General features: G+C 31.7%; 1 protein-coding gene across 11 annotated transcripts in view; it reads left to right on the top strand.

Moving 5' to 3' along the window:
- Window positions 1–1,211: 1,211 nt before the first annotated feature.
- Window positions 1,212–25,760, top strand: part of LOC118181860 (uncharacterized) — a 29,932-nt gene continuing 5,383 nt past the window's right edge. For 2 of the 11 annotated variants that reach the window (XM_085824374.1, XM_035351080.2), the window contains exon 1: window positions 1,816–2,330. Coding sequence is in view for 2 of the 11 variants with exons in the window: in XM_035351082.2 (XP_035206973.1) it covers window positions 11,385–12,140 (756 nt within the window). In the remaining 9 variants the exon portion in view is untranslated. The other 9 variants (XR_004756969.2, XR_004756968.2, XM_035351082.2 and 6 more) reach the window with 9 other exon arrangements.

Below are 25,760 nucleotides of genomic sequence, written 5' to 3'. Positions count from 1 at the left end.
TTTTAATACTTTTAAATTTTCGCAAGATAACTTCCCATTAAGGTTCATTTGGAGGAAACTATGCAAATACTAAAAAAGAAGTTATGCTAAATTTACATATTTTGTACAGTACTTTCTTGTTATAATGCTGTTCAATATATCTTCAATACTTTTGTAAATTTAACGACATTCTTTGCAATCACTGTGGTGCTTTAAAAAGAAGTTTCTTAGTTATGCTTTCTAATAAGAATGGGTTTAAAATTAAGTATTATGTATAATAACTAGCAGTTAAAAAAACTTGACTGCATGAAAATGCTGTTGCTGTGTAAAATAAAAAATAAGCTTTCTTTTATGCTTTGAAATGAATTACATTTGATTAAGTCGTCCTTTTACAATTTAAGAATGTGGTTAACACACATTCTTAAATTGGACAGGTTTTATCTAAATTATTAGTATAAAATATATAAACTATGAATTATTTTGTAACATAACTCAAATTACAAAATTCATTCTATATACGTTCAAAGTTATTATCTTTTATGGAATAACTGTTTTTTAATTTAGGTAAAAATTGGATTTTTAGAAGTATTACAAATACAATGCAACACAAAGGTGATCTGATTGAAGAGGAAGGACTTTTTATTACGGTTTCTAGTTCGTATTTATATGACATTTGATGAAAAGCATCCAAAACAGAGAATGCTGTACTTTCTTCTTCCATATATGTTATGAAATATTTCACACATTTAAAAGAAAGTGTTTCTTCAGAATCTTGCACAATTATTTCCATATACCTCAGACTTAAATGACAACATATTTTTTTAGTATGAATTTACAGTGTTTTTATGGAAGTTTTTGTTAAAATGTCATTAAGATAAATTTATTTGCACACTCTACGCTTTAACTATTTCCCCATTTGACACTATTGAAAGTTTTTATTCATATCTTATTTATTTTAGTCTGCTAACGAAACTGAAACATCTAAAGAATAAGTTATTTTGAATATGTTTACAAAATATACGCGAAATTTTTATTTAAGTGAAAACGTCTATATACTATTCGAGAATTAATAAATTATCCGAAAAGTTTATATGCGCTGAATGCCGCGCGTCTATAAAATAAATCTTTAAAAAAACAGCAGACATTCAGCCAGCGTGTGCGATAGACGCGCCAAAATTGGCAGCGCGTTCACTCCCTCGCCAAGAGAGAAAAGTTGGTGATTCAGCCTGGTTTAGAGGAGCGTTAGTGCTAACACTACTGATAAGGGCTACTGATAAGGATAGCGTCCCTACGAGATGGTAACCAAAAAAGAACCACATGATTTAATGCAATTACTAAGTATTTAATGCCAGAACATAATAAAATGAGCATAATAATAATAATGATCATAACAAATAAATGAATTTAAAGGTACTTTAGTGACAAATATTTGATTTAGCTTAGAGAAAAGAAGTTCTACTTATCTGAACGCTCCGTCTTAGTGCTGCAAAAGATTACAAGGAAGACAAGACCCCCAGGTACAGGAGAACTCACGGCGTTGAGAACGAGACAATGCAGAGGATATTCGCGAAAATTTTCTTAAATAAATGAAGATTTTTTGGAAAACACCTTTGAAAATTCAGGAGCTCTTCCAAGATCCTGCCTCCATCGTACGTGATCACAGCGCCCCCAATGGAAGAGATAATCACGTCAATACGATTTTCAGTTTAAATGGTTTGATATCAAGCAATATCCGTACAAAAAATAAAAAATAGAATCTAAATTTACAAAATGAATTTTGTATTCATATGGCAGTTTCGACGACCCAACTCACGCGCAGGAATAGGTAACCAATTAATTCAAACAACGCCAAATTTGACATTACTTACCATTTAATTGTTATGTGCAAAAGTTAGCAAAGAGTTTTGCTGGTTTTGTGCGAAAGTACGATTGGAAACAAAAAACTGTATCCATTCGGCATCCACTTATGGCAACCATTGTTGCTAAATCCAACAATTGTCATGTTGCTCAGCCAAATTTGCATTAGTAATTCTTCCAATGAGAAAATGTGAATGAACCCTACACTTCGATTACTTTTGATATTCTAGTGCAGCAACTTTTTAGTATTTATTTTGTCAAATATCTGGGTTGTTATCTCCCTTGCGACAGCTATGCGATACTTGGCGACAATTTTTAGGCGATATTGAATAAAATATGGTAGCTTGCCTCATTGTTCCGAAAGGAAACATGGCGCTATTCAGAGTGTTAAGTGTTGCCAGTTTTCTGTGGCGCCGCATGTTAGAACTGTGTTTAATACCGTGTTTCAAATGGAAGAACAGCTGATTGTATTTTCATTTGTTCATCAGAGTTTGGTAATAAGTGATCATTTATAAATTTGTTAATAGAGTGCAGAATCGCCCATTACTTGGCGAGTTTTTTAAGAATTAGAGTCCCCTATGTTTTTACTTTTATGATTACATGAACCCTGTCTGTTTTATATTTAGGTTATTTTCAGAAATATTTTAGTGTGTTTTTTACATTTTTATTTAGTTTTGATTGTGTAGCCCTTTGATTTATATATATATTTAAATTTATTCATTTCGTCTCTTGGCTTTTCTTTTTTCTTACCTTATGATAATTCAAATCCAAAATTCTTCAAATTGTTCATATTTTTAGAAGTGTTTAGGTTTTATTTCTTATCGTTTTATTTGTTGTTGGACTTTATGATGAGCAGTAAAAACGGGACATATACGATGAGTAGTAAACCGGTCATTCAAAGAATATATATAGTTATACATAGTATATACTATGTATATAGTGTATATACTATGTATATACACACATAGTGTATAGTCTATATACATAGACGTTCTTTGGATCATTTTTGGTGTTGGCGATAATTTTCAAAATCGCGCCAAGGCTGCACCGTATACTAGGATTTTACCCTAATTAGTGTGTTAAAATTTAAAATATTTTTAAAGGTTGTTTTATTAAATTTTCCTTTTTTTTTTCATTGTCTGTTTCTTTAATTTTTCAAATTTAATGTGTTTAATGGTTATTTTTTATTTTGCTTCAGCTTCTCTTTGTATTTGCATTGTCATTTTAGATTTTCATCCTTTTTCTGTTTAATGCAGTCATGTCACTATATTACAGTTAATGCCATTTAGTTTATTGGAGGAGTCAAACAATAAGAATCAAATCATTATAAATCATTTATAAATTTGCTGCAAAATTTACAACTCTTGCACTGATTCTTGTTTGACTCCTCCAATAATCATTATGTGGTGTGTTATTTTAACCTAAAATAATGACATTTAGGTTTTTAAATATGCATCAAATAAGAATAGGTCATAATATCATGGAATATAGTAACTCAGACCTGCTGGCTGCCATCTTCTTGTGAACTGCTGCATGCATTACAACATAAGAAGATTGAAACATTTTAAGGGCCATTTATGCTAAGGTTTATCTGATTTAAGTAGACATCTAGCACAGTTGACACTGCTCCACCGTGTCAAAAAAAAAAAAAAAAAAGTTTTCCTCCTGTTGAAAATCTGAACTGCTCATTAGCAGAGCTAGTCAACATATGGAACCTGTTAGCTGAGATTAATCCCAGTGTTAACACATGGTCAGGTTACAGAACCCCTTTGTTTCTGTGTTCACACATGTTTGGGAAAAAAATCGTTTTCATATCTATCATCCCATGTGAAGTTACGTTGTGTTAGATAATGTAGGTACCGTGTTTTCTGTGTCGTCTTTTGAAAATAAAGATAAAATGTCGTAATCCCATACATTCAGGTGTATAAGCAGTGTTATGTTCAGTAAACTTTGCATTACTAGATTTAGTGAGGTGATACTTTATTAGTTTTAATGTTGGTGTCTTTTTATATATAACAGATATCTGAAACCACAGCTATTTGTAAATGCTATACAAACAGTACATGTATAAAGTTATCGGTAAAATCCTAGTATACGGTGCAGCCTTGGCGCGATTTTGAAAATTATCGCCAACACCAAAAATGATCCAAAGAATGTCTATATACTATACACTGTGTGTGTAAATACATGGTAAAAGTTTACGATTGGGTGCCCCTTGTTTTTTGGAGATTCTTTTTTGACGGCAAGATCGGCGTCAGGAAGACACAATTTCAAGATGGCCGCTACACAAAACCAAAATAAAAAGTCAAAGAATTGCATAAACTGTGTGTCCATGTACACATCGATCTGTTTTCATTTAAAAAAACATCCCAGAATTGCACAAACTAGGCATTGCACACTGTTTAAATTTGTCCATGTACACATCAATCTATTTTTATTTTTAAAAAATCAGGATGCTAAAGCAAAGTTACACTATCATGGTAACCAGAAATACAATTTCATCGCCAAAATTTTACAAAAAATTGTCGCTAATCGAAGGGGCACCCAATTGTACACTAGAGCCAAATGCATAATATATACTATATATATTCTTTGAATGACCCGTTTACTACTCATCGTTTATGTCCCGTTTTTACTGCTCATCATAAAGTCGCCAAATCCCGTGTGCACCGGATACTAGGATTAAACTAAGTTATCACATTTTCATTGAGACAAAGCAGGACAAATGGAATGAAATGGCAATTGTAATTTAATTATGAAAGTAGACTAACAATTCAAAAAAAATATATTTTATTGTATACATTCATGTATTTGTCTATAAATATACAAAAATATATTTGGTATATATAATATTAGCTTTTGGTAACTAAAAAAATACTTGTAAAAACTACAATTTGAATACAGTCAAAAGTTGTTAATTCGGACACCCATAATCCGGAATGATCTATAATCCAGACCTCAAAGCTACAAACTCTGCGCATGCATCGCGTTGACACATGTGCATAAGACTTTACGGCTGCGAATATGCGTGTGCGCATGCGCAAAATACGTTTACGAATGCGCGTTTAATTTGTAACGAACAATATAAGCTAAACTAAAATTATCTAATTCAGTTAATATTGCAGATTGCGTTGTTCCTTAATCTTCGAATTGGATCCGGCTTATTATTTTTTTGCAGACTGTTAGAGCAATTTTATAAAAGTAAGCTTGAACTTTCGATTATGTCAAATAGAATTTCTGATATATATTTACTAATATGTAAAGGATCTACAAAGCGAAAGTATGTTTCGAAGTCCATTAAACAAAAAGTGGAATTGCTGCAAAAAATTAATAAAGGCATATCCTTTGTTTATCTAACCATTCCGAAATCTGTTTATCAATTTCACGCTGCTATGCGGCGGGGGGAGGGAGGATGCCGCGGCGCGCAATGCATTGGAAGTTGATCTGTCAGCACTATCCTTATCTTCAGGGCAGATGTTTTTATTTTATTTCGCTTATAATTCATTACTAAATGTAGTATTTAATCTCGATGTACTCTGTCTTTGATATGATTTAAATCAAATTCCGGTTGATCTTTACATTATGGTAACTTGGCGTTTTTTTTGGCGAAAATTTGGCGACCAACTGTCCTACAGCAACCCTCTATTTTTTTTTCCCGCCGCCATTTTGTCTTCATGAAGTAAAGACATGTTTCTTTTCTTTTTATCTACTGAACACTTCTTCCAACAATCTACTAGCCGAATTACACTTATCCTAGAAATTTTATCTAACAAAACTGCTTAATCATGACAAATATTCACTGCAAATTTGGGAAAAAGTGCACAATACCATACTCCTTACGCGTTTTTCAAAATAACACATACACATAAACCATGTACACGCCGACTTATTTTTACTTAAAAAAACATCCCAGAATTGCACAAAAATTGCATTGCGCACACTCTTCACTATATCCATGTACACTGCTTTTTTCTCATAAATTAGAAAAATTTCACGAAAATACATGACAATTTTCTCAATCTTTAAACCCGGTAAAAAGAACATATATGAAATTACCTGATCGCGAAAAAGTATTTACCCTTTCCAAATATGAACATTTCCACATATAAAATAAATAAAATATCCAAAAACTTTTACCTCTAAATCATCTATTACATTATACACGTCACCAACGAATTTATACCGCAACCATTACAAATACTTAGTGTCAGATATTTAAATTATTTCCATGCACGTTTACTTCAACTAAAACGTATACCAAATTCCTACAAACATAAAATTCACAAAATAACTATCATTTAATTAAAATATAATTAAATTCAAAAACACTACTTAAAATATAAATGAGCACATTCATTAAATTAATACATACATAAATACCCATTTCGAATTCACTTTAGTTACGGCCATGGGATCCAAAAATTCACGAACACTGTTTCACACAACACAGAATAAAGCCAAATACAAAATTTCCAGATTTTTTCCCGATTTTACCCCTTTTCCGATTAAAGAACCGTAATTCGTCCATTAATATCACATGACATATCCCATGATCTCTCATTTCCCTCACACAAAATAATGCGTAATCGGAACTGAGCACTGCTCACATTATTACCAAAGTCCCAGGTAGTAACCTTTATCGCCTCCAAAATGTCGCCAAACTACCAGTTACCATATTGTAAAGATCAACCCAAATTCCTCGTCATTATAATTCACTTCCGATAGCGAAGAAAGTGACAGAGGTTATTGAAAACGAAAAAATTTCAATTGACAAATTAGTCGGTATTCTCGACACAGCAATTATAGAACTTGAACAGCGGAACTTTGTAACTGAACAAGAAATTATGTCTGTTTGTAGAATTAAAGAGAATGTATTATCACATAAAAAACGAAGCAACTTAAACAACTTACGTTGAAAGAAATGTTTAATAAAGTAAACAAATAAATATTAAGCATTTTTTTTAAAATTTTGATACCCTTTAGATTATAATTGTTCTTTATTTCATAAATTACGGTTTCATATTTTTAATTTTATAATTTCTGCATGCCATCTTACCAGATTTAAACTGATGATCTGTAATCCGGAATCGCCGAAGTCCTGATGAGTCCGAATTAACGACTTTTGACTGTATTATGCTTTTTAATTTAAAATTTTATAAAAAAAATTATGATTTTCTTCCACGGTTATATTTTTATTACGAGTGAATACTTTGCAATAGATTCGGATCATGTATTGAAATGTCGTGAAATTTCTCACATTAAATCATCAAATTATATTTCACACTTAATACAGATTTTAAAGTTTTAATGTTCAACTGCATTTTTCCAATTGTCCATATTTTATTGATACTAGAAGAAACACGTTCGGTTGCTGCATTTGTTCCTGGAAGGGAGAGCGCATGGGCCTTCCCGTGGAACGCCTCAATTGCGTGGCACGGTGCACCAGGCACAAAGCTCGGAGTGACCGTTTTGGCGGGCAACTAACAGCCGACTCAGAACTGGTATGGACTAATGGAATCCAACTGTCTAATTAAAACAAAGCATTGCGATGGCCGGTGACCGGTGCTGACGCAATGTGATTTCTTCCCAGTGCTCTGAATGTCAAAGTGAAGAAATTCATACAAGCGCGGGTAAAGGGCAGGAGTAACTGTGACTGTCTTAATGGAAGGAATAGTTGAGTGATCTGGAACCAATCGCTGGCAAGGGGTGACCCGGAGCTTGACTTGAACCTTCAGGCATGAGGTTGTATGACTGGTAATCTGGAACCGACCAGTAATGGGAGGAGACCCGGAGCCAAACATCTTCCCATGAGTGAAAGTCTAACATTGGCGATCAGAACCAACATGGCTTGGGATTAGACTCGAAGCTTAACAGGCAGTCCAATGAGGACAGACCTGGTGTTCTGGAACCAACCACTTCAGTGGAGGGTGACCCGGAGCTAGGACTTTCATGAATGTGACCTAACAGGATATTTGCTGTTGAAATCCCTATGCTGTTGTTTGAATTGTCGCTCCCGCTTGGCACAGCTACACAAATTCCACATATCAAAACAGGCTTGAACGTATTTTAATGTGTAAACAAAAATGTTCTTCTCAGACATTCCAAAAATGTTTTTAATATCATGAGTTGCAATATCCTTTTCGTATTTTAATTTCAGAATTTACTCATGGACATTGTAAAAATATTTTTCTTTAAACTAAGATGCTTGATACCAGAATATAAAAACAGTTTAAAAAAAAAGCTAAAAATATTTTTCTTTAAACTAAGATGCTTGATACCAGAATATAAAAACAGTTTAAAAAAAAGCTTAATGTCTTGCTCAGCAGTTTAAAATCAACTGAGCCAGACAGCCAGAGTGTCACTTCGCTTTTAAGAGTGGACACCCTTGCAAGACACAGTGGTGCCAAAGCAAGGCAATTTAAACCTCTGGGCTCATCCCATAGCACATCATTGTACTGGTGTCAAGCAGTGCCACTGTTGTATTTAGTAATGTATGAGTAGGAGTTTTATAGGTTTTGACTAAGTTCCCAAGGATGGCATTATTGTTTTTTCAATTTTTCAATAGGTCTTTGCATGCTACTGTTTAAAGTCTGCCATGCCACACTGCTCTTAAATATATGCGGTTAGATACTGGAAGAAGGTGCAAAAAATTTTTACATACATACAAAAATTCATAAAAACTCTAAATATCTATATTAAAAATTATGAAGTAAATTTTAAACACTTATTTCTTTAAAAAAATTCCAGAAAGGATTAAGCATGATTTAATTCACAATAATAAAGGGAGGCATTATCTTTGTTGTTGTGAAGCTTAGTCTCTCTAGATTGGCATCAAATCTACTATTCTGCTGTTTCAAATATAAACAAACATGTCCGCCATGTTATTTAAAAATTAAGCTTAACCGCACTTAAACAGCTTTTAAATTGTTGATAATTCTACAAATATTGCTTGAAGATTTCCTAAATGCATAAAAACCTCAACCGGAAGATAAGAGCAATATAATTCAATAATTTTTAAAGCAAAAAATGCACAATTTATAAAAATATAAGAGTAAAGAAACAAAGCCGGATAACAGAGTGGATATATATATATATATTTATATAAGTTTGGTGTGGCCGATTGTAACCAAAATACGAGGTGCACATCTACATGTTATAGCAGTCCTATATACAAAATTTCAACGTTCTAAGGCTACTCGTTTTTGAGTTATGCGAAATACATATGTACAAGTACCACGAAAAATTCTTTTAAGAATTCATTTTAAAGCAGTTTTTTTTTTTTTTTTTGAGGAAAAGAATTTTTTATTCTTTCCTTACGTACAGACGTCACGCAAAAACATTGTTAAATTGCGTTCAATAGCGGTCAAAATGGATATTTTCGTTTAAATATGCTGCCTGAAACTTTTCGTGATTACAATATTTCTTTTTACTTCATACGAGAAAGTAATAATGGCCTGAGATAAATTTTTTTAACTAACTATTCACATTTTATGATATTCATCAGATTAAAAAATTATTTATTCATTATGGTATGATCACTTTGACTTCCCTTCCTGATCAAATTTTGATAAATTTATCTTAGCACTGAGCATATTTGACATTACTGTATTCACTAGTCTTCATATTCAAAATACAATAAATCCTGTTATGAGAACAACCTCCCTAAAATGACACCTCTTCTGAACATAATCAATATTGGTCGTGGATACTTATCCGACAACCACTTAGCCTACAAGATGCTTAACCAACACCAGTTGGCCGACACGGACACGTAGCAAACAGAACATTGAGCCGACAAAAGGAGTCTCGCTCTTCCCTATGCTTTCAGATTTCTAATACTTTCACATTTCATTACTACTTTACTCAACACATCAGTCTTCATTCATTCCCATATAAAGTCATTTTGCTCCTCTCACTAATAAAATTCATTTTCTTCTCAGGAAGTAGAGTAATTTACCATATGCCACACCACAATGGAAACTATATTTATTTCTGAAATGTTATTTACACCCTCAGAATGCTATTTACACGTTAGGCATGGTATATTTATTAATCTGGGATAGGGCTCGGTCCCAGGAATTCGTGCCTCCTGGCCTGCAGTCGTGTAACGGATTTGATTTTGTTTGCTTTATGTAATTGCAGTAAAACCAGATTGCTATCTGCCTAAGGGAAGAGATACCTTTGTGGAGGAATTTCTAAGGAAAACTGGCTCATGTATACGATACACATAGGGAAAACCACGAAAACCCCCGTGCTGCCAGTCCGTTCACGGTATTCGAAATTCTGACCTAACTACCAGTGCTGAGTGACTTTACTGCTTGGCCACTGCTGGGCCTAACAGAAATAGAGTGACCGTTTTACTTAATGGCATATCGGTTAAAGGTGGAAGCAATGCAGAGGTGAGCAAAAAGATGTCTATTACCGTGACATTATATGAGTTTATTTTTATCTCAAGAATAGTGGCGTGAATGCCTATTATAGAGGTCACAAATAATTTAAAAGCTCTGCTTGTCTTCAAAATTCTCTTTTTTAATTGTTTTTAATAACAAAATCAAATATATTTGCTAAACTAACCCTTCACCGCCAGTGTTTCTATAGAAAGTATAATTGAATAATAATAATTTGTATTGCATTATTCAATTTTTCATAACGTAGAAAGGAAATTTCAATAGTAAGAGGAGCGAAACGATTTTATAAGGGAAGGAATATAGCATGATGTGTTGAGTAAAATAGTAATGAAACGCAAAGGTATTAGAAATATTAAAGCATTAGGAAGAGCAAGACTGGAAAATTAATATCATTAAGTAAACAAGAAAAGTTCTTAATGATGTGAAATTGTTCAAAGGAATGCAGTTGATTAAATGAAAAACTTTACGGACAATTTTTGCAGATCCTATATTAAAATGTAACTAAGTGACCATCATACTTAGCTAAAAAAATTCTTTTTTCCTTTCAAAAATGAATTCATATTCCTTGACGAGAAATTTCAATACTTTTCAATTTGGCCAATATACACCAAACTATGATAAATACACAAGAATCAAAAGCACATGTGGGATCTTTAAGGAATTTTACTGAGAGGTGAAAAAATTACTTATATTCAACTTATGGAGAAGTCAAGAAATTTTGTTATTGATAGTAACTTTCAATAATTATTAGGTACATGTCAGCTAACTCTCTGTGTCGGCTAAGTGTCCGTGTCTTGCCAGCTAACCCGACCAGTATATGAGAGCATAAACACTAATATAGAATTTCACCTAAGATGACCACCATTACTTTCCATGTGCAATCATCATAAAGAGGATTATAATTTTTTTCATGACCTGGTTCCCTTCTATAAAAAAGCCATGGTATGCCCCTGTTAATGATAATCTTCTTTCTATATATCAAATTTATTGCATACACTTTTACCTTGAAATATGTCTTAATTTTTTCTAATCACTAAAACACTGATTAATAAATTTGATTCATGTTTCAGCATAACTGACTTTACATGCCTGGAACATCATTAAAGACTCAAAAGTGAAAATTACAAATGACTATCAAGTATGGATGTTCATGATGTGTGTTCAATGGAGCCGGATCCTGGTGGTCATAAAGGTTGTTTAAAAAATTCAGTATTTATGCGTTATCCAATTAAATATCCTAGAGCATGTAACATCTGTTTTAGATCTTATTCTACCGCACAATCATTTTCAAATCATAAAAAGTACTGTAAACCTCCATCTGATGATGATAGTAACAAAAATAATTCTGATAGTAATAAAAATAATTCTTCTACATATATTTGTAAAACGTGCAACAAAAATTATTTTACTTATTCAGGTTTATTTAAGCACATTAAAATATGTGGAAAAGAATCAAATAGAGAAAAATATCATCCATGTCCTTTACCTGATTGTGCAGCTAAATTCCGTCATGTTAGTAATATTAATGGACATCTTGCAAATTCACATGGTTTTGAAATGAACTTTTTATCAAAAGAACATACATTTAAATCTATGTCAGAATTTGAGCTTTGGTTAAATAAAGAAGAAGTTAAAACTTGCACTTCATTCAGGAAAAATTCTGGAAGCAGAATAAACAACAACAAAAGATATAGTTATTACATATGCCACTTTTATCCAAAGAATGAAATCAATAGTGTTTTTCTAACAGAAGATAATGTGAAAGATAAAATACGTATTGTGTGCCCAGCTAGGATAATGGTGCATGAAGAAAATGAATGTATAAAAGCCATATTTTACTCAAGACATAATCATCCAGTGTTTCAAGAATGTGAAATTTCAACCTCTAAAACCTAATTATAAATGTTATATACAAAAGTAGACATCGCTTCTTCCAAAATTCAAGGCATTATATGAAAGAGTAGAGCAGAAAAATACAACAGAAATAGTTTTATATCAAGTGAGGAAAAACATAATCTTGTAGAATTGTTGACTTGTGTGTAAAGATGCGGAATTGCTGACTGTTCTCTTAATAACGGTGCTCTCTCCATTTGTGTTTGATTGGAATAATTTTGTAAAAAGTAATATATTTTCATACCTTTATCATCATTACTGACAAGTTGGTTTTGATGCAAAACCTAACCTTAAAAAAGAATAAAATTTTGAATAATGTAAAGCTAAATTTTTAAAAATGAATTGCAGTTGCTTTCTACAGAATGGGTCTGAAATTAAAAGCAACAAATGCATTATGTTCCAAGCTTATTAGAGGCATGTTATAAGTTGATTTGCATGTTTTTATAGATTCTAATTTGATGATAGCAGGTGCTGCTAATAAAATAAAATCGGAGTTGGGTAGTTTTGATATTTCCTATTTTTTAAAAATAAAGGAAAAAAAAAAGGGGGGATCAGAATGTGATCATAAAAATTATGAATTAGTATTTTTCTGTTGTTCATTAATGGATGGCAAGATAAAACTATCAAAGCATATTTATATTTTAAAGAAACATACATTTTATCTCACAGGACAATACATTTATTTAGAGCAAGTTCAGGGTTAGTAAAGCTATGCCTGTTGGCAGTATCAAAAAAAGTTTCTGCTTAGTTGAATTGAATGGGTTGATAATAGAGCTGGAACAATAAATTTTCAGATTTTGAAATGTACGCTGTGCAAATAAAAAGGAGGGGACAGTTCTATATCTCCCATCTGAGTGGGCCGATTGACGAAATTCACATTGCATTTTTCATATCTCAAAAGCGCGACTTAGGATATATATTAGATTTATATATAGCTTTGTTCTAATATAGGTATTTTGACACAAAATCTGATTTTTTTCTGAAATAACATGCCAATTTTTTTCTCGCTTTTGAGACATGAAGAATGCAGTTTGAATTTCGTCAATCAGCCCAGTAGAGCGGGAGATATAGAACAGTCCCCCCCTCTTTTTTTGGGGGGGGTGCAGTGTGTTATCAATTTTATTTGTTTGTGTGTATCGAATAAGGCACTGTAAAATTATTAAATTGTAAAATTATTAAATGATTATTATTAAGACTTATACTAGTATTATTTGTACCTCTAAATTGGTACTTTAGTTCCAAGATTTTTTTTTTTTTCATATTTTACAGTGTAATACTTTACAGGTTCCTAAACAATGAAATTGAGGTTATAATAATATCGCATAATGCTGCCATATTGGTGCTTTCTGGTTATCTTCATCTACATCAAAAAGTTGCAAACTCATCTGGGTCTTTGGAGAGTATTTGTAAGCTCATTATTCACCTAACTTTTTGCCAGGTAATGTTCTGAAGGCGGGAACCATTTTTACAATAGCGACGCATTAAAAATTCCATAAAAGATTCAATAAATAAAATTTTAAAAGCAAAAACATTGGTATTAAATCAAATCTGTTCTTTTTCAGAAAATCTGTCCGTAATATTTTTATCCTGCTGTTCTTCCCATAAACAAACTCATCTGTTTTTGCTGAACAAACAAAAAAAAAAAAAAAAAAAAGAAGAAGAAGAAGAAGCTCAGAGAATTGTACAAATTCAGCATTATGCATTGACAAACAAAAAGTAATGCAAATAGTTGTTCTCAATGAGGTACAGCTATGTTCAAACCAATTTCTAACCTACAGTCTAAAATTTTGCTTGCAATTTTTCACATTGTATTTCTATAAAATTCTGTCATTTGAGAAGTATAGCTTCATAGAATGTGAATTTTTGCATTCTATATTGTTAGATAGAATGCCATTTTTCTGCAAAAATGGAATGCTTTCATTTTCATATGGCAAAATCTAAAGTCCCATTATAGTACATCACAAGAAAAACAAATATACTCAATGAAAAAAGGAACACTAATCAGAAAAATGGCAGTCAGATTTCAGAAATGCAGATTCATGAGTTCACACCAGGACACGTGCTATGCTAATATTGGTTGAAAAAAATGAATACTGTTGGGTGATGTGGTTTGCTACATTAAGAATTTTGCTGACTTACTATGTTTCCTCAAAATGCTTTTTTGCAACTTTTCAGTAAGGGTAAAGAAAACCAAATTAGTATCAACATTTTATCTGTTTAATTTCATTTGCTTCTTAATATTTCTAAAACACATATTTTTAAACTATTTTTCATGTGTTTAGAATTTTTTGTTACTCCATAAATTAATACAGTATTTTATGATTTTTATAAATTTGTAGTTTTCCTTTTGATCTGACTACTTTTGTTGTCAATTGAATAATTAAATTAAATGTACCATTTTTATGAATGTATTTTATTCTGCTTCAGAAACTTTTGATGATAAAGGGCTTTACGTTTTCCTAAAAGCGTTATCACATTAGCTGTTTGTTGCCGGGACAAAACGTTTGCAGCAACAGTTCTGAGAAACAGCCGTTGGCGAAATAGGGTACCATCTTCACTTGTTAAACAGGCTGAAAGCCAAACGAGAATCAATTATCGCTCAGATTGGCAAAAGTGACGTTTCCTTTCAAGTGACATTCGCTTCTTCGTGTTGTTTTGTATCGCTCACACGCTTTTCGTTTTAAACTTTATTGTTAGTAATGGAAGATAATAGAAAGGTGATTGCTATCAAGTTAATCACTTTGATATCCACTCTAGCACTTCATGTAACAGATAAACACACTTCTGGTTATAGCAGTCAATTACATCAGTAATAGCCAAATTCTGTATACACTAAGAATAGTCTAAAAACGTGTGCTGGATAAGTCTATTTATCACACATCGCTTATGTGTATTTTCTGTTGTCTGCATTTCAATGAAAATTTGATGGCTCACTGGAAAATTTGTGACTTGGTGAAAGCATTTTCTGACTAACTTTATGGCTCATAATTACTGTTCTGTCCATTCAAACAAACAGACAAAAAAAAAAAAAAAAAAAAAAAAAAAGATCTTCTATGACAAAAATCTGTATGGCTGATATTAATACATGAGCAATCAAATATGTGCGAGTTGTTTACTGTCCCAGAGAACACTCGGTAATATACCTAAAACACATTATTATACCAACTCTAAAAATTAGGTGTTCACATCATGAGTTTGTTTTATGGTTTGGTTTATTGAGATTACAGCAAAGCACACTAGGGCTATCTGCCTAAGGGGAGGGATGCCTTTGTGGAGGACTTTCTAGGGGAAACTGTCTCTTATACACGTTACACATGGGGAAAACCATGAAAACGCTTATGCAGCCAACCCGTTCGCGGGATTCGAACCTCGGACCGAACTACCAGTGTTCAGCGACTTTACCGCTCTGCCGCTGGTGGGCTCAGTTTGTTTTATGTGATTACCGCAAAGCCTCGAGGGATAACAACAGGAGGGATCCCTTTGTAGAAGATTTTTTTTAACCGGCTCGTATACCAGTTACAAATGGGGAAAACCAAGAAAACGCCCATGTAGCCAGCTCGTTCGCGGCATTCTAACCTGAGACAAAACTACCAGTGTTCAACTACCAGTGTTCAAACTACCAGTGTGCTTCGGCCACTAATAGGCCCGTGCACTTAATTGGAAAGCACAATTCATTATGTAAACAGATATGAAGGTGATAATCAGTTGTGCACTGTTTTATGTAATCAAATCTTATAAATGCACAGCTGTTACATTTCTTATTATTTATTAGTCATGTTTATATTACGTACATCATACACATGATATAATTATGAATTAAACCAATAACAAAATGTATACACTCTTTAGTACTCAAATGCTGTTCATTTAGTTTTCAACTGATTATTACATATCCATAATAATTTGCAAAGAACTGATGACTACAGTTGCTGCCAATTACATGATCGTTATATGAATTAAAAGTAACTTCAAGTAAACTTTTTCCCAATCTTCATTTTTGTATTCATACATACATATATATACACATCTAATAAGTCATATATTCACATACAGATAGAGATGCAATGATTTAGAAGTTGTTAATATATATTTATTAGTACTAATGTAATGGATAAGATTTATATTAATAAATGTATATACAAATGTTTTTCATCATGAATAATAATAAATCCATAAATTTCCAATGTTTCAATATGTAGCATTTACAATAAAAGTATAGTTTCTAATGTATTTATAATTCAAAACGTATTTCATTAATAAGATGAAAATAATAGACAAATTTAATGAGTATTCTCATTATTACATAAGCTATGCTTTTCCTTTTTTATGCATCTTTTATGCTGTTTAAAATGTGTCACTGATTATGCAATTAATAATTTAAAAGATAAGTAATTAGGAGAAAAGCCGCGCATATACAAACGGATTTTAAAAAATTATTCAACTTTAAGAAATAAAATTCTATTATATAAGTGATAATACACGATCAGCACGAAATACGACAAAGTTGGCGAACTTTTGGCAATGAACAATTTGTAAACAAATCCGAACTGCAAGAACGTCGTAAAATACTGTCAACTCTGAAATTTCCACGATTATATATTTAAGAAATATATAAACATTTTAAAAATGGCGCAGCCAGTTATATTATTACAACAAAACAGCAATAATTAAATCGGCCTCTATTTCCACCGTCCATGACTTCACAGTGAGAGCCACCGCCATATTGAAAGTTACCCATGATCCTTCAGAAGCAGAACTTTCGTCTGATTGGTTGAACGTTCGAGGAACACGTCTCCAGCCGAAACATTTTCGGAAAAGTTTGAAAATGTTGCTCGTAGCCGGGACACGTTCCTCCTAGCTAGACGAAACATTTCTTGGAAGCCCACCGCTTAAAGCCATGCTACTAGAATCTCGTTTCTCGGAATTGTCCCGGGTAAGCGCGCGCGTCCATAGAAGTGATAGGGCCCTAACGTTACTATAATTATTATTGTTGTCAAAGTGAGAAAAATAGACATCTTGGAAAAGGACGTGATTTCAAAATAAGGAAAATAGAGGAGACAGAGTTAAGTTCTGTTGTCATTGTGTAGATAATTTAATTTTATATCTTACTACAGTAGGAAATTAAAAAACTGCCTAGCTAGGCATCAGAGGTTCAAACTTTTATTTTTGGTATTTCAGGTCATAAAAGAAAAGTGGGTACTTTTCTGTTTCGCCGGCGTAGATCTCACCAAGCAGACTTTGTTGGCGACAACATACAGTATACACATAAAAAATGTTAACAAATGTTAGTTCTAAGAAATTTTTATTTTGAAGGCATAAGCATTTTAATATGGTTTAAAATTTTGTAAACAGCTAATAAATAAAGACAATAAATTTGTAAAAAGACATTAATTTAAGAATTTACTATGCCTTCATGGTTCAACATCCTGATTCGCCAATTCGTATCACGTGATCCCAAGTTATCTTATATCACATAAACTATGCTACAAAAATCTACTTTTCTCAGAAATTACCTACATTAATTTCAAGTTAAATCTTAATTTGGAATACAAGTTTAAATGCAAGAATTATTTCAATTCGTACAAATAGCTTACTCGGAAGTTATGTAAAACCGCAGTGCTTTACTTCCCTAGTGCATCCTCATTAAAATTGATAAATTTAACCCTTGATTTTGCCTTTTCTTTATTTTTGCCTTCAAGTGAACGGTGTCATTGCGCTCTAATTGACTTAATTACTGCAAATGGTCTTAGGGCATAAAATTTAACTATCTTGTAAAAATTCTATGTAATTATATGCCAGTATTGAAAGAAACAATCAATCTGGTAAGAAATGGCTGCGACTTGTTTTGAAAATGAGGCGTAAAAGGTTACCAGCAAAAATATTCTGTTTGGCATCAGTTGTACCATAATTGGCGACTTTATCGTTTGTGCCGGCAAAACAGAAAAGTACCAAAAAGTGATTATAATTTTAAGGAACTTAATTGCTTTGACATGCTTGTAGAATAAAATAAGAAGCATATAAAATTTTAAAAAAAGATAAGAAAGATAAGATATGAAAAAAGTGTATTTTTTATATTTTTCAACCATACCTTTTATAATAATTTTGAAGTTTATGGAAGGTTTCAGTTTGAAGTCTCCCTCCCTTCGAGATTGTATGCAGTCATTGCTTCTTGATCAGTTGTACAACTTTTAGTCGAAAATTTCCAAATATTGTTTTCCTACAGCTGTTTTCCTTCAGTTGGTGGATTTCTTGCCCTTTCCTCTGTACTGTCAGTAGCAGAATCTTCATAGTCTGCGTTTTAAACACTCAATGATTTCATCATTAGTTATTTGATACTATTCTTTTTAAGTTCATCCAAATTTCTTTAAATCCACAGTGTCTTCTCCCAGCACTTGTTCCTTTACTTATCTTGAATTAAGAAGCAGTTTTTCAGCCTTTATTGAAAGTCTTTTATTCTAAGTGAAGAAAATTCACCACAACTCTTCTTTTTCAATAAAAAGTGTGTGAAGTCATAAATTGTACTACCTGTTAAAGGTGGACTTTGTACCAAAATTTACACTTATCAAATAAATGTAGTCCTTAATTATGGGAAATACAATGCTTGCCACTGATTAAACTTACAGTGTAATAAACTCACCCACTTAGTACATTTAAATTTCAAGAAACCAAAACGAATATTTGGTAATCAAGAGAAAAGCCACCACTTATAAAACTGAAATCGGCAAATGACTGATTCATCATAGCCAGAATATCCTATTTTTACCTATCAGAGCTTTTGATAGTTCATCCATTTAACGTACTATGGCCCACAGCTTTATTGTTCAGGTATTAATAATACCTTCAATAAAAGGAATTTAGCCAGAATTGCCCTATCTTCTGGTACACAGCAGGAACACGGTACGACTTTAAAGAGAAGAGATCCTAAACTATTAAAAGTTTTTCATGATCCCATACATAATTAAGACACAATAACACGCCGAATAAATACTAATTCAGAAGTCAAACAACAAAAATCAGTGTTATATTTACAAAATTTTCTGTGAAAAATTTGTAAATACAGTCAAAAGTCATTAATCCGGACTTGTCGGGACTTCGGCGATTCCGGATTATCGATTTTTCCGGATTATAGATCATCAGTTTAAATCTCGTAAGATGGCATGCAGAAATTCTAAAATTAAAAATATGAAACCGTAATTTATGAAATAAAGTATAATTATGATCTAAAGAGTATCAAAATTTACAAAAAAAAAAAAGCTTAATATTTATTTGTTTACTTTATTAAACATTTCTTTCAATGTAAGTTGTTGTTTAAGTTGCTTCGTTTTATGTGATAATACTTTCTCTTTAATTCTATAAACAGACATAATTTCTTGTTCAGTTACAAAGTCCCGCTGTTCAAGTCCCGTTAATTGCTGTGCCGAGAATACCGACTAACTTGTCAATCGAAATTTTTTCATTTTCACTAATCTCTCTGTCACATTCTTCATGTCTTTATCCATTTTTTGCAGCAATTCCACTTTTTGTTTGTTGGACTTCGAAACATACTTTCGTTTTGTAGATCCTTTGGAAGTTCCAGCATCGGAAATTCTATTTGACATAATCGAAAGTTTCAAGTTTACTTTTATAAAATTGCTCTTACAGTCTGCAAAAAATAATAAGCGGGATCCAATTCGAAGTTTAAGGAACAACACAATCATTAACATTAACTGAAATATATAATTAGATAATTTTAGCTTACACCGTCCGTTATACATTAAACGCACAGGCGAAAACATATTCTGCACTTGCGCACACGCATATGCGCAGTAGTCAAGGTCTTACGCGCACGCGTAAAACGCCTGTGCGCATGTGCCAACGCGGCGCATGCGCAGAAAGTTTTTAGCTTTGAGGTCCGGATTATAGATCATTCCGGATTATGGGTGTCCGAATTAACGACTTTTGACTGTATAACGCTGATTTTTGTTGTTTGACTTCTGAATTAGTATCCCATACATAGTTATGCAAAATTTTTTATTTATTCTTTGGTTTAGTTTATATTTCATGGTAAGATGGCAATGGGAAATTATTTGTGACTTCCCGAGTCTCCCTAAGCACCTTTTCATGGTGCTCCATTTTCCTGATACCCTAAGCACTTGCTTATTGGTTAATTTAGCTCATCTGTGGTCTGTACATGTGAGACACTGTTTTCAGAGTTCTTTGTCTCTACTAGACTTCAAAGGAAAACAAAGAATTTTCATATCATAAGCTTTACAGAAACAGTCCTCTAGAGCCATTGTAAATGAGCAGCTGTTCCATCTCGATTATCATCTGTTGGGAGGTGGAAATGCAACTTCTATATTCCATCTTTTAAGGTTTCCACATTCAGACTTTTTCCCTTAAAATAGATGTAAACTGTGAATGAAAAGAAAGTGATAACTGTAGTTTGTCCATGTCTGTAATCATGAAATGACGGATCAATTAAATAGATCTGTGGGCTAGAAATGCGAGTTTTGAAATATGAATGAATCACTGGAAGAAGTTTTTTCGTTTTTAACCCGCGAACACACGCGCCGGGTATCTCATACTCGGGGGCATATTCTTTGTCCCTTATCTCAAAACCCCTTTCCTGGAAATGGACGAAACCTTTTGTAGCTGAATTCAAGGTCACATTCATGAAGCTGGGAAATCCGTGGAGTGATTCTTCGAATACTTTTCTAGGAATTGTACCGTTTGGGTATGTGATATCCGCACGCCTCCTCGCGTCTCTCAGATTTTCACCCTCATATGCTAGAAACTATTTCAACAGATGATGAAACGTTTAGAGAAGAGGAGGAAGAGTTAATAGATGAAGAACACAACAGCAATTATAATTCATCAACAGACAGTGGCACAGACACTGAATTAGATAGTGAATTAGAAAATCAATGAAATGATGAAAATTATGTTGGTAAAAATGGCTTGGTATGGAAGAAAAACAAATTCCAAACGGATGTTAGGTCTAGTTCTAAAAACATTATCTTTAAAATTCTAGAAAATACTGGTTACTCGAAAGTGGAAGATTACTCAAATCAACGGCGGCAGCAAATCATGCTCCCTTTGAAACTAAAAGAAAAAATAATTTCAGGAGATTGCAACATGGAACCACCATCTAAAAAAATGAAAAACGTTTACAGAAGATGCGCTGAGTGCCCTAAAAACAAGGACAGAAAGACACGGTTTCTGTGCGAGAAATGTAATATCAGTATTTGTATAGAGCATATGTGTACAGTCTGCCAGAGATGGGCAAAATAATTGCATGTTAAGTACTTCATTTATTATATTCTTTAAAATATTATAAAGTTTGTTGTTTTTTATGTTAATTCATATTTATACTCATATTTATATTATTGATGTAATTTAAAACGTGTTAATTGCTTTCGGGTATGACATATCCAGCACACCTTCTCGTGTTCGTAATTTTGGCACGCGAGCTCACGGGTTAAATTATTTGTTGCACTATAATAACTTGTAACATACACATGTAATAACTTGTAATATGCTGAAAATGCCACGCTAAAAGAATTAGTTTGACAGAAAAGAATAAATTTAAAAAAAAATTTGATGTTCTTGTTAATTGCAGCCAAAGAAAATTACATTTAAACTTGGAGTTTCCAAACAGCATCGTGGACTTAAAACTAAAAAGTGTTTCTATTTTTAGAGTTTATTTCACTAACTTACTGAATGATAGGAGAGAATTTGTATGAACTGACAGATGCCTCATAAGTTGAAGAAAGAGAAATCTAACTTTGGCAGTCGGAAACTACATTGAAGGAAAAAGTGGATAACTGGATAAAAATCATTTTACTTTGACTGCTAATTGAATACAAGCTACAAGAAATTTTTTATTTTGGCGTAATTCGATTGCATTTTAGAATGCACATTAATATTTAGAAAAACAGCAGCTTTTTTATGAAACTGAAGGAATGAATTAAGATAGATACATATTATGAAATTGTTTATGTGGCCCAAGAAGAAGCCTTAATGAGGTAGATAAGAAAATCTGAGGGCATCTGTGAGGGAAGTTATGAAGATTCATTTTTATAATATGTTTCATTTCACAAAAAATATTGTGACAATGTGTATAAAAAACTGAAAATGTGAAAAGACCTGCAAAATCTGAGAGCGAAAGTGATGATATACCAGTGTCAATCAAATCTAGAAAAGCATTGTAAATTCTAAGAAAAATTCTTCAATTGAAAGGTGCTTATTGAAGGCTGTCAAGAGTTTTACAAAATTTAAAAAAAGATTGCAACTGAAAAACTGTTATTGGAAAATGTCAGAAAAACACACATAGAATAGCTGTTTATTAAAGCTAAAACTTCAAGAAGAAAATGATTATAAAAATATTTTTAATTAAAAAAAATTAATTTCAGAATTGCATAAATAGCATAATTTAAAATTAATTCTTAGTTATTAAGAAATAATTATTCTATTATTTTACTTTAAAACTGATACTATCATAATTTGCAATACAAATCACAGTCTTTTAAACTCAGCCACTTAATAAACTCAAGTATGTTGATTTTAATAAGCATTGGATACTGTATATAGTCAGAATGTTCAAGACATAAATCAGCATAGAAAATTCAAATTTATAGTGGCTTTTAAAAGTCTGTATTGTACCTTGATTCATAAACTGAATTACAGATGTATTTGACAACAAAATGTGAACCACAGTACTAATTGGTTAGACTGTATAATTTTTCATTAACAGAAAAATCTTACAAACCACAAGTAACCAGGTATTGACTTGAATAAAAGCCTCTTGAATAAAATGGCTCATAAGTCAGTCATTTGTAATTTCTTTTATAATCCACAATCAACAATTCCTTTCCTTCCCAAGCTTATGGATGAGCATAGTTACTCTTGACTAATGATAAATGAGCACTCTATGTATTGTAATGTATTTTGCAGTAATTGACAAAGCAGGCAATCTTCTTAGCAGAACATAAATTTGTTTTCTAGTTCACAGTGATAGACAAATTTTATACAATTCTTAAGTGGCAAAATTTTCATACTACTACTAGCTGGTAAAATTTCAGAATTCTCCTTTTTTAAAACAATTTCTCACTTTGCTGAGCAGTGGTTACATAATGCAAATATGGCATTGCCACCTCAACAATAAATATAGTTATTTATTAAATAACAAGATATTACAGTATGTTCAAGCAATAATGCTACAGACGTGAACTGTGAATTTTCTCCTTTGTCTCTGATGGTGCATTTTCTTCTCTGATCATATAATGCCTTCTTCCCCTCTAAAAAAAAAGAGGCCAGTAGTGTCCATTTTGAATAAATGCTCTCAATTTAAGTACTTATTATCTACAAACAATAAAAATTCCTCTGTAAATTCTTTTTTATCAACAGAAATTTTTTTCTTACATGCTTTAAGGTAGCACATATCATGCCTTTGTTTAAAAACTTAGCAACTGTTTCACTTTTCTAAGGATTTGAGACTAAAATAGGTATACCATCACTTAGAATTTGAAAACAGCATCCAAGTCTGTAATGACTAGCTGCAAGTTATTTTATCTGGAATATATACTTGCAATGTTTTCATGCTCAGTACTTAACAGCATAAAAGCATTCAGCAACAAATATAAAGCACATAAGATCTGGCAATAGCTTACAAAGTCTAGTTGTAACAGGCAAAATAAATGGAATAAGAGACATTGAAATCAGAGACATATGAAATCAGAGAAGCAGGGCATGTTTAGATCATCTAGCTGCATGGGCACTGTATTTTTTCTATAATATAGGGTGAAATATTTGTTGTTATTGCAGGTATAATTATATGTCCTAATCTGATTACTAACCTTTATGGATTACTATAAGATGAAAATGCTTATGTTAGTATATAGTTTACAGTGCTTCTCATTTGTTAAAATATTGATACAGCTAGGAATGAAGATTACATTAAAAGGCGATAATGTAAAGTGAATATATTAATTTATTATTTAATATTTAAAACTTATTTATTTTCATATTATTTAAAACTTATTTATTTTCATATGCTTTTACTTAAAGCTATTAATTAGAGTTTAAGTGACATTTAAATTCTAAATTGATTCATAATCAGAATCACTATAACTCATTCAATTTCTTTTCATTCAATTCATTCTGCTATTTTAATATTCTAAATCTTTATTTTACTTTTGAGTAGTTGATTGTGTTTAAAATTGAAATAATTTTAAATGTTTGTTACAAGTGTGAAAATTATTTTTTTTCCATATAAGTAGACTTTTTCTGAAATATTTATGTATATTTATTATGAATAAACATGTTGTGAATTTCTTGAAAATGTACCTTTGATTAAAAAAATAAAATGAAAAAAAAAAAAAAAAATGAAAAATTCTGAATCTTATGATATTGCTTTCACTATTTGAGGACAAACTGCTATTTTCCCCACATTTTTAGTTGTATTATTTTTACATTGCTGGGATGAATCGATTTTTCTGTTTTCATTTTCTTATGTGATGTTAAAAAAAAGAAAAAGAAAAAATTAAAAAGTGATCTGTGCTTTTTTTATTGTAGATGATTGAAGAAGACATATTTTAAAAATTATGCAATTGTTTGTAATTTAATGTAACTAAAGGTGACATGACAATAAAAATGAATGTTTAAAAATTCTTGTCCAGTTGTTCTCTATATGTACTGTAAAACTTACTTTGAGTTAATAAAAAAAGAAAAGTCTTGCAATGAAAGTGCCCCTTGGAGAATAATTTTACTTAACAGAGAGAGAGGCTAGAAGCTTCCCGTTAAAATTCACAGTACATTGCTTTTGAATCACCGGGCACAAAAATATTTAATGTTAGTCAGTTTGTCGTTGATGGGGTTTGACAAGCAGCAATGAAATTAATTTAAAACTGGTTGAAAGATAAGAACGACACATTTAATTTACAAGGGGCTAAGAGACAACAAGTCAGTAATATCTGGTAATTTTGTTCCCCTCTTTATTTTCTTTTCTGTTAATTAGTTCACTCAGAGCTTAAATTGCACCCGAGCTTTGCTCCAGTACTTCTTAGTTTTGGGGGATAATTCATAATTCTAACTGGAGTGCATCGGAGTCCTAAATAAGGTGGCACTTCTTTTATGTAACAACAACAATTTCAGTAGAAATTTGGTCTTGAAAATTTTATTTTTGGTAAAAATTATATTGAAAATTTCTTCATAAATTTTAATGTAATCTCTTTGCCGTTTTTATAAAATTTTAATTTTAATTACTATTAATTATTTTAATAAACTATTAATTATTTTAATAAAGAATTATTTATTTTTTTTAATATTAATGATTTTATTAGTCATTTTATTTATTTATTTATTCTTGTTCCTCTTTCCTGAAGGTAGATAGGGCTCCGGTACTTCTAATTTTAGAAATTAAGCCCCAAGCTCACATAAAAATCAATTAAATATTTTCTGGCCAAGTGTATCAACCAGCATATATATGTAGAAAATTATTTCACATCTGTTGTCCTATAATAAAACATGTGTAATATTAAACCTCCTATTGGTTGGGGGGCAAATTGTGCCATTTAATGTCTGTTAAATTTACTATTCATAATTACCTTGGAAGAAATACGATTTTTACGATACTAATATTTTGCA

The sequence above is a fragment of the Stegodyphus dumicola genome, chromosome 9 (genome assembly GCF_044657685.1).
Source record: "Stegodyphus dumicola isolate Sdum_Otavi_A_Nest chromosome 9, ASM4465768v1".
In the NCBI taxonomy this organism is placed as follows: domain Eukaryota; kingdom Metazoa; phylum Arthropoda; class Arachnida; order Araneae; family Eresidae; genus Stegodyphus; species Stegodyphus dumicola.
This window is presented reverse-complemented; position numbering and strand designations above follow the sequence as displayed.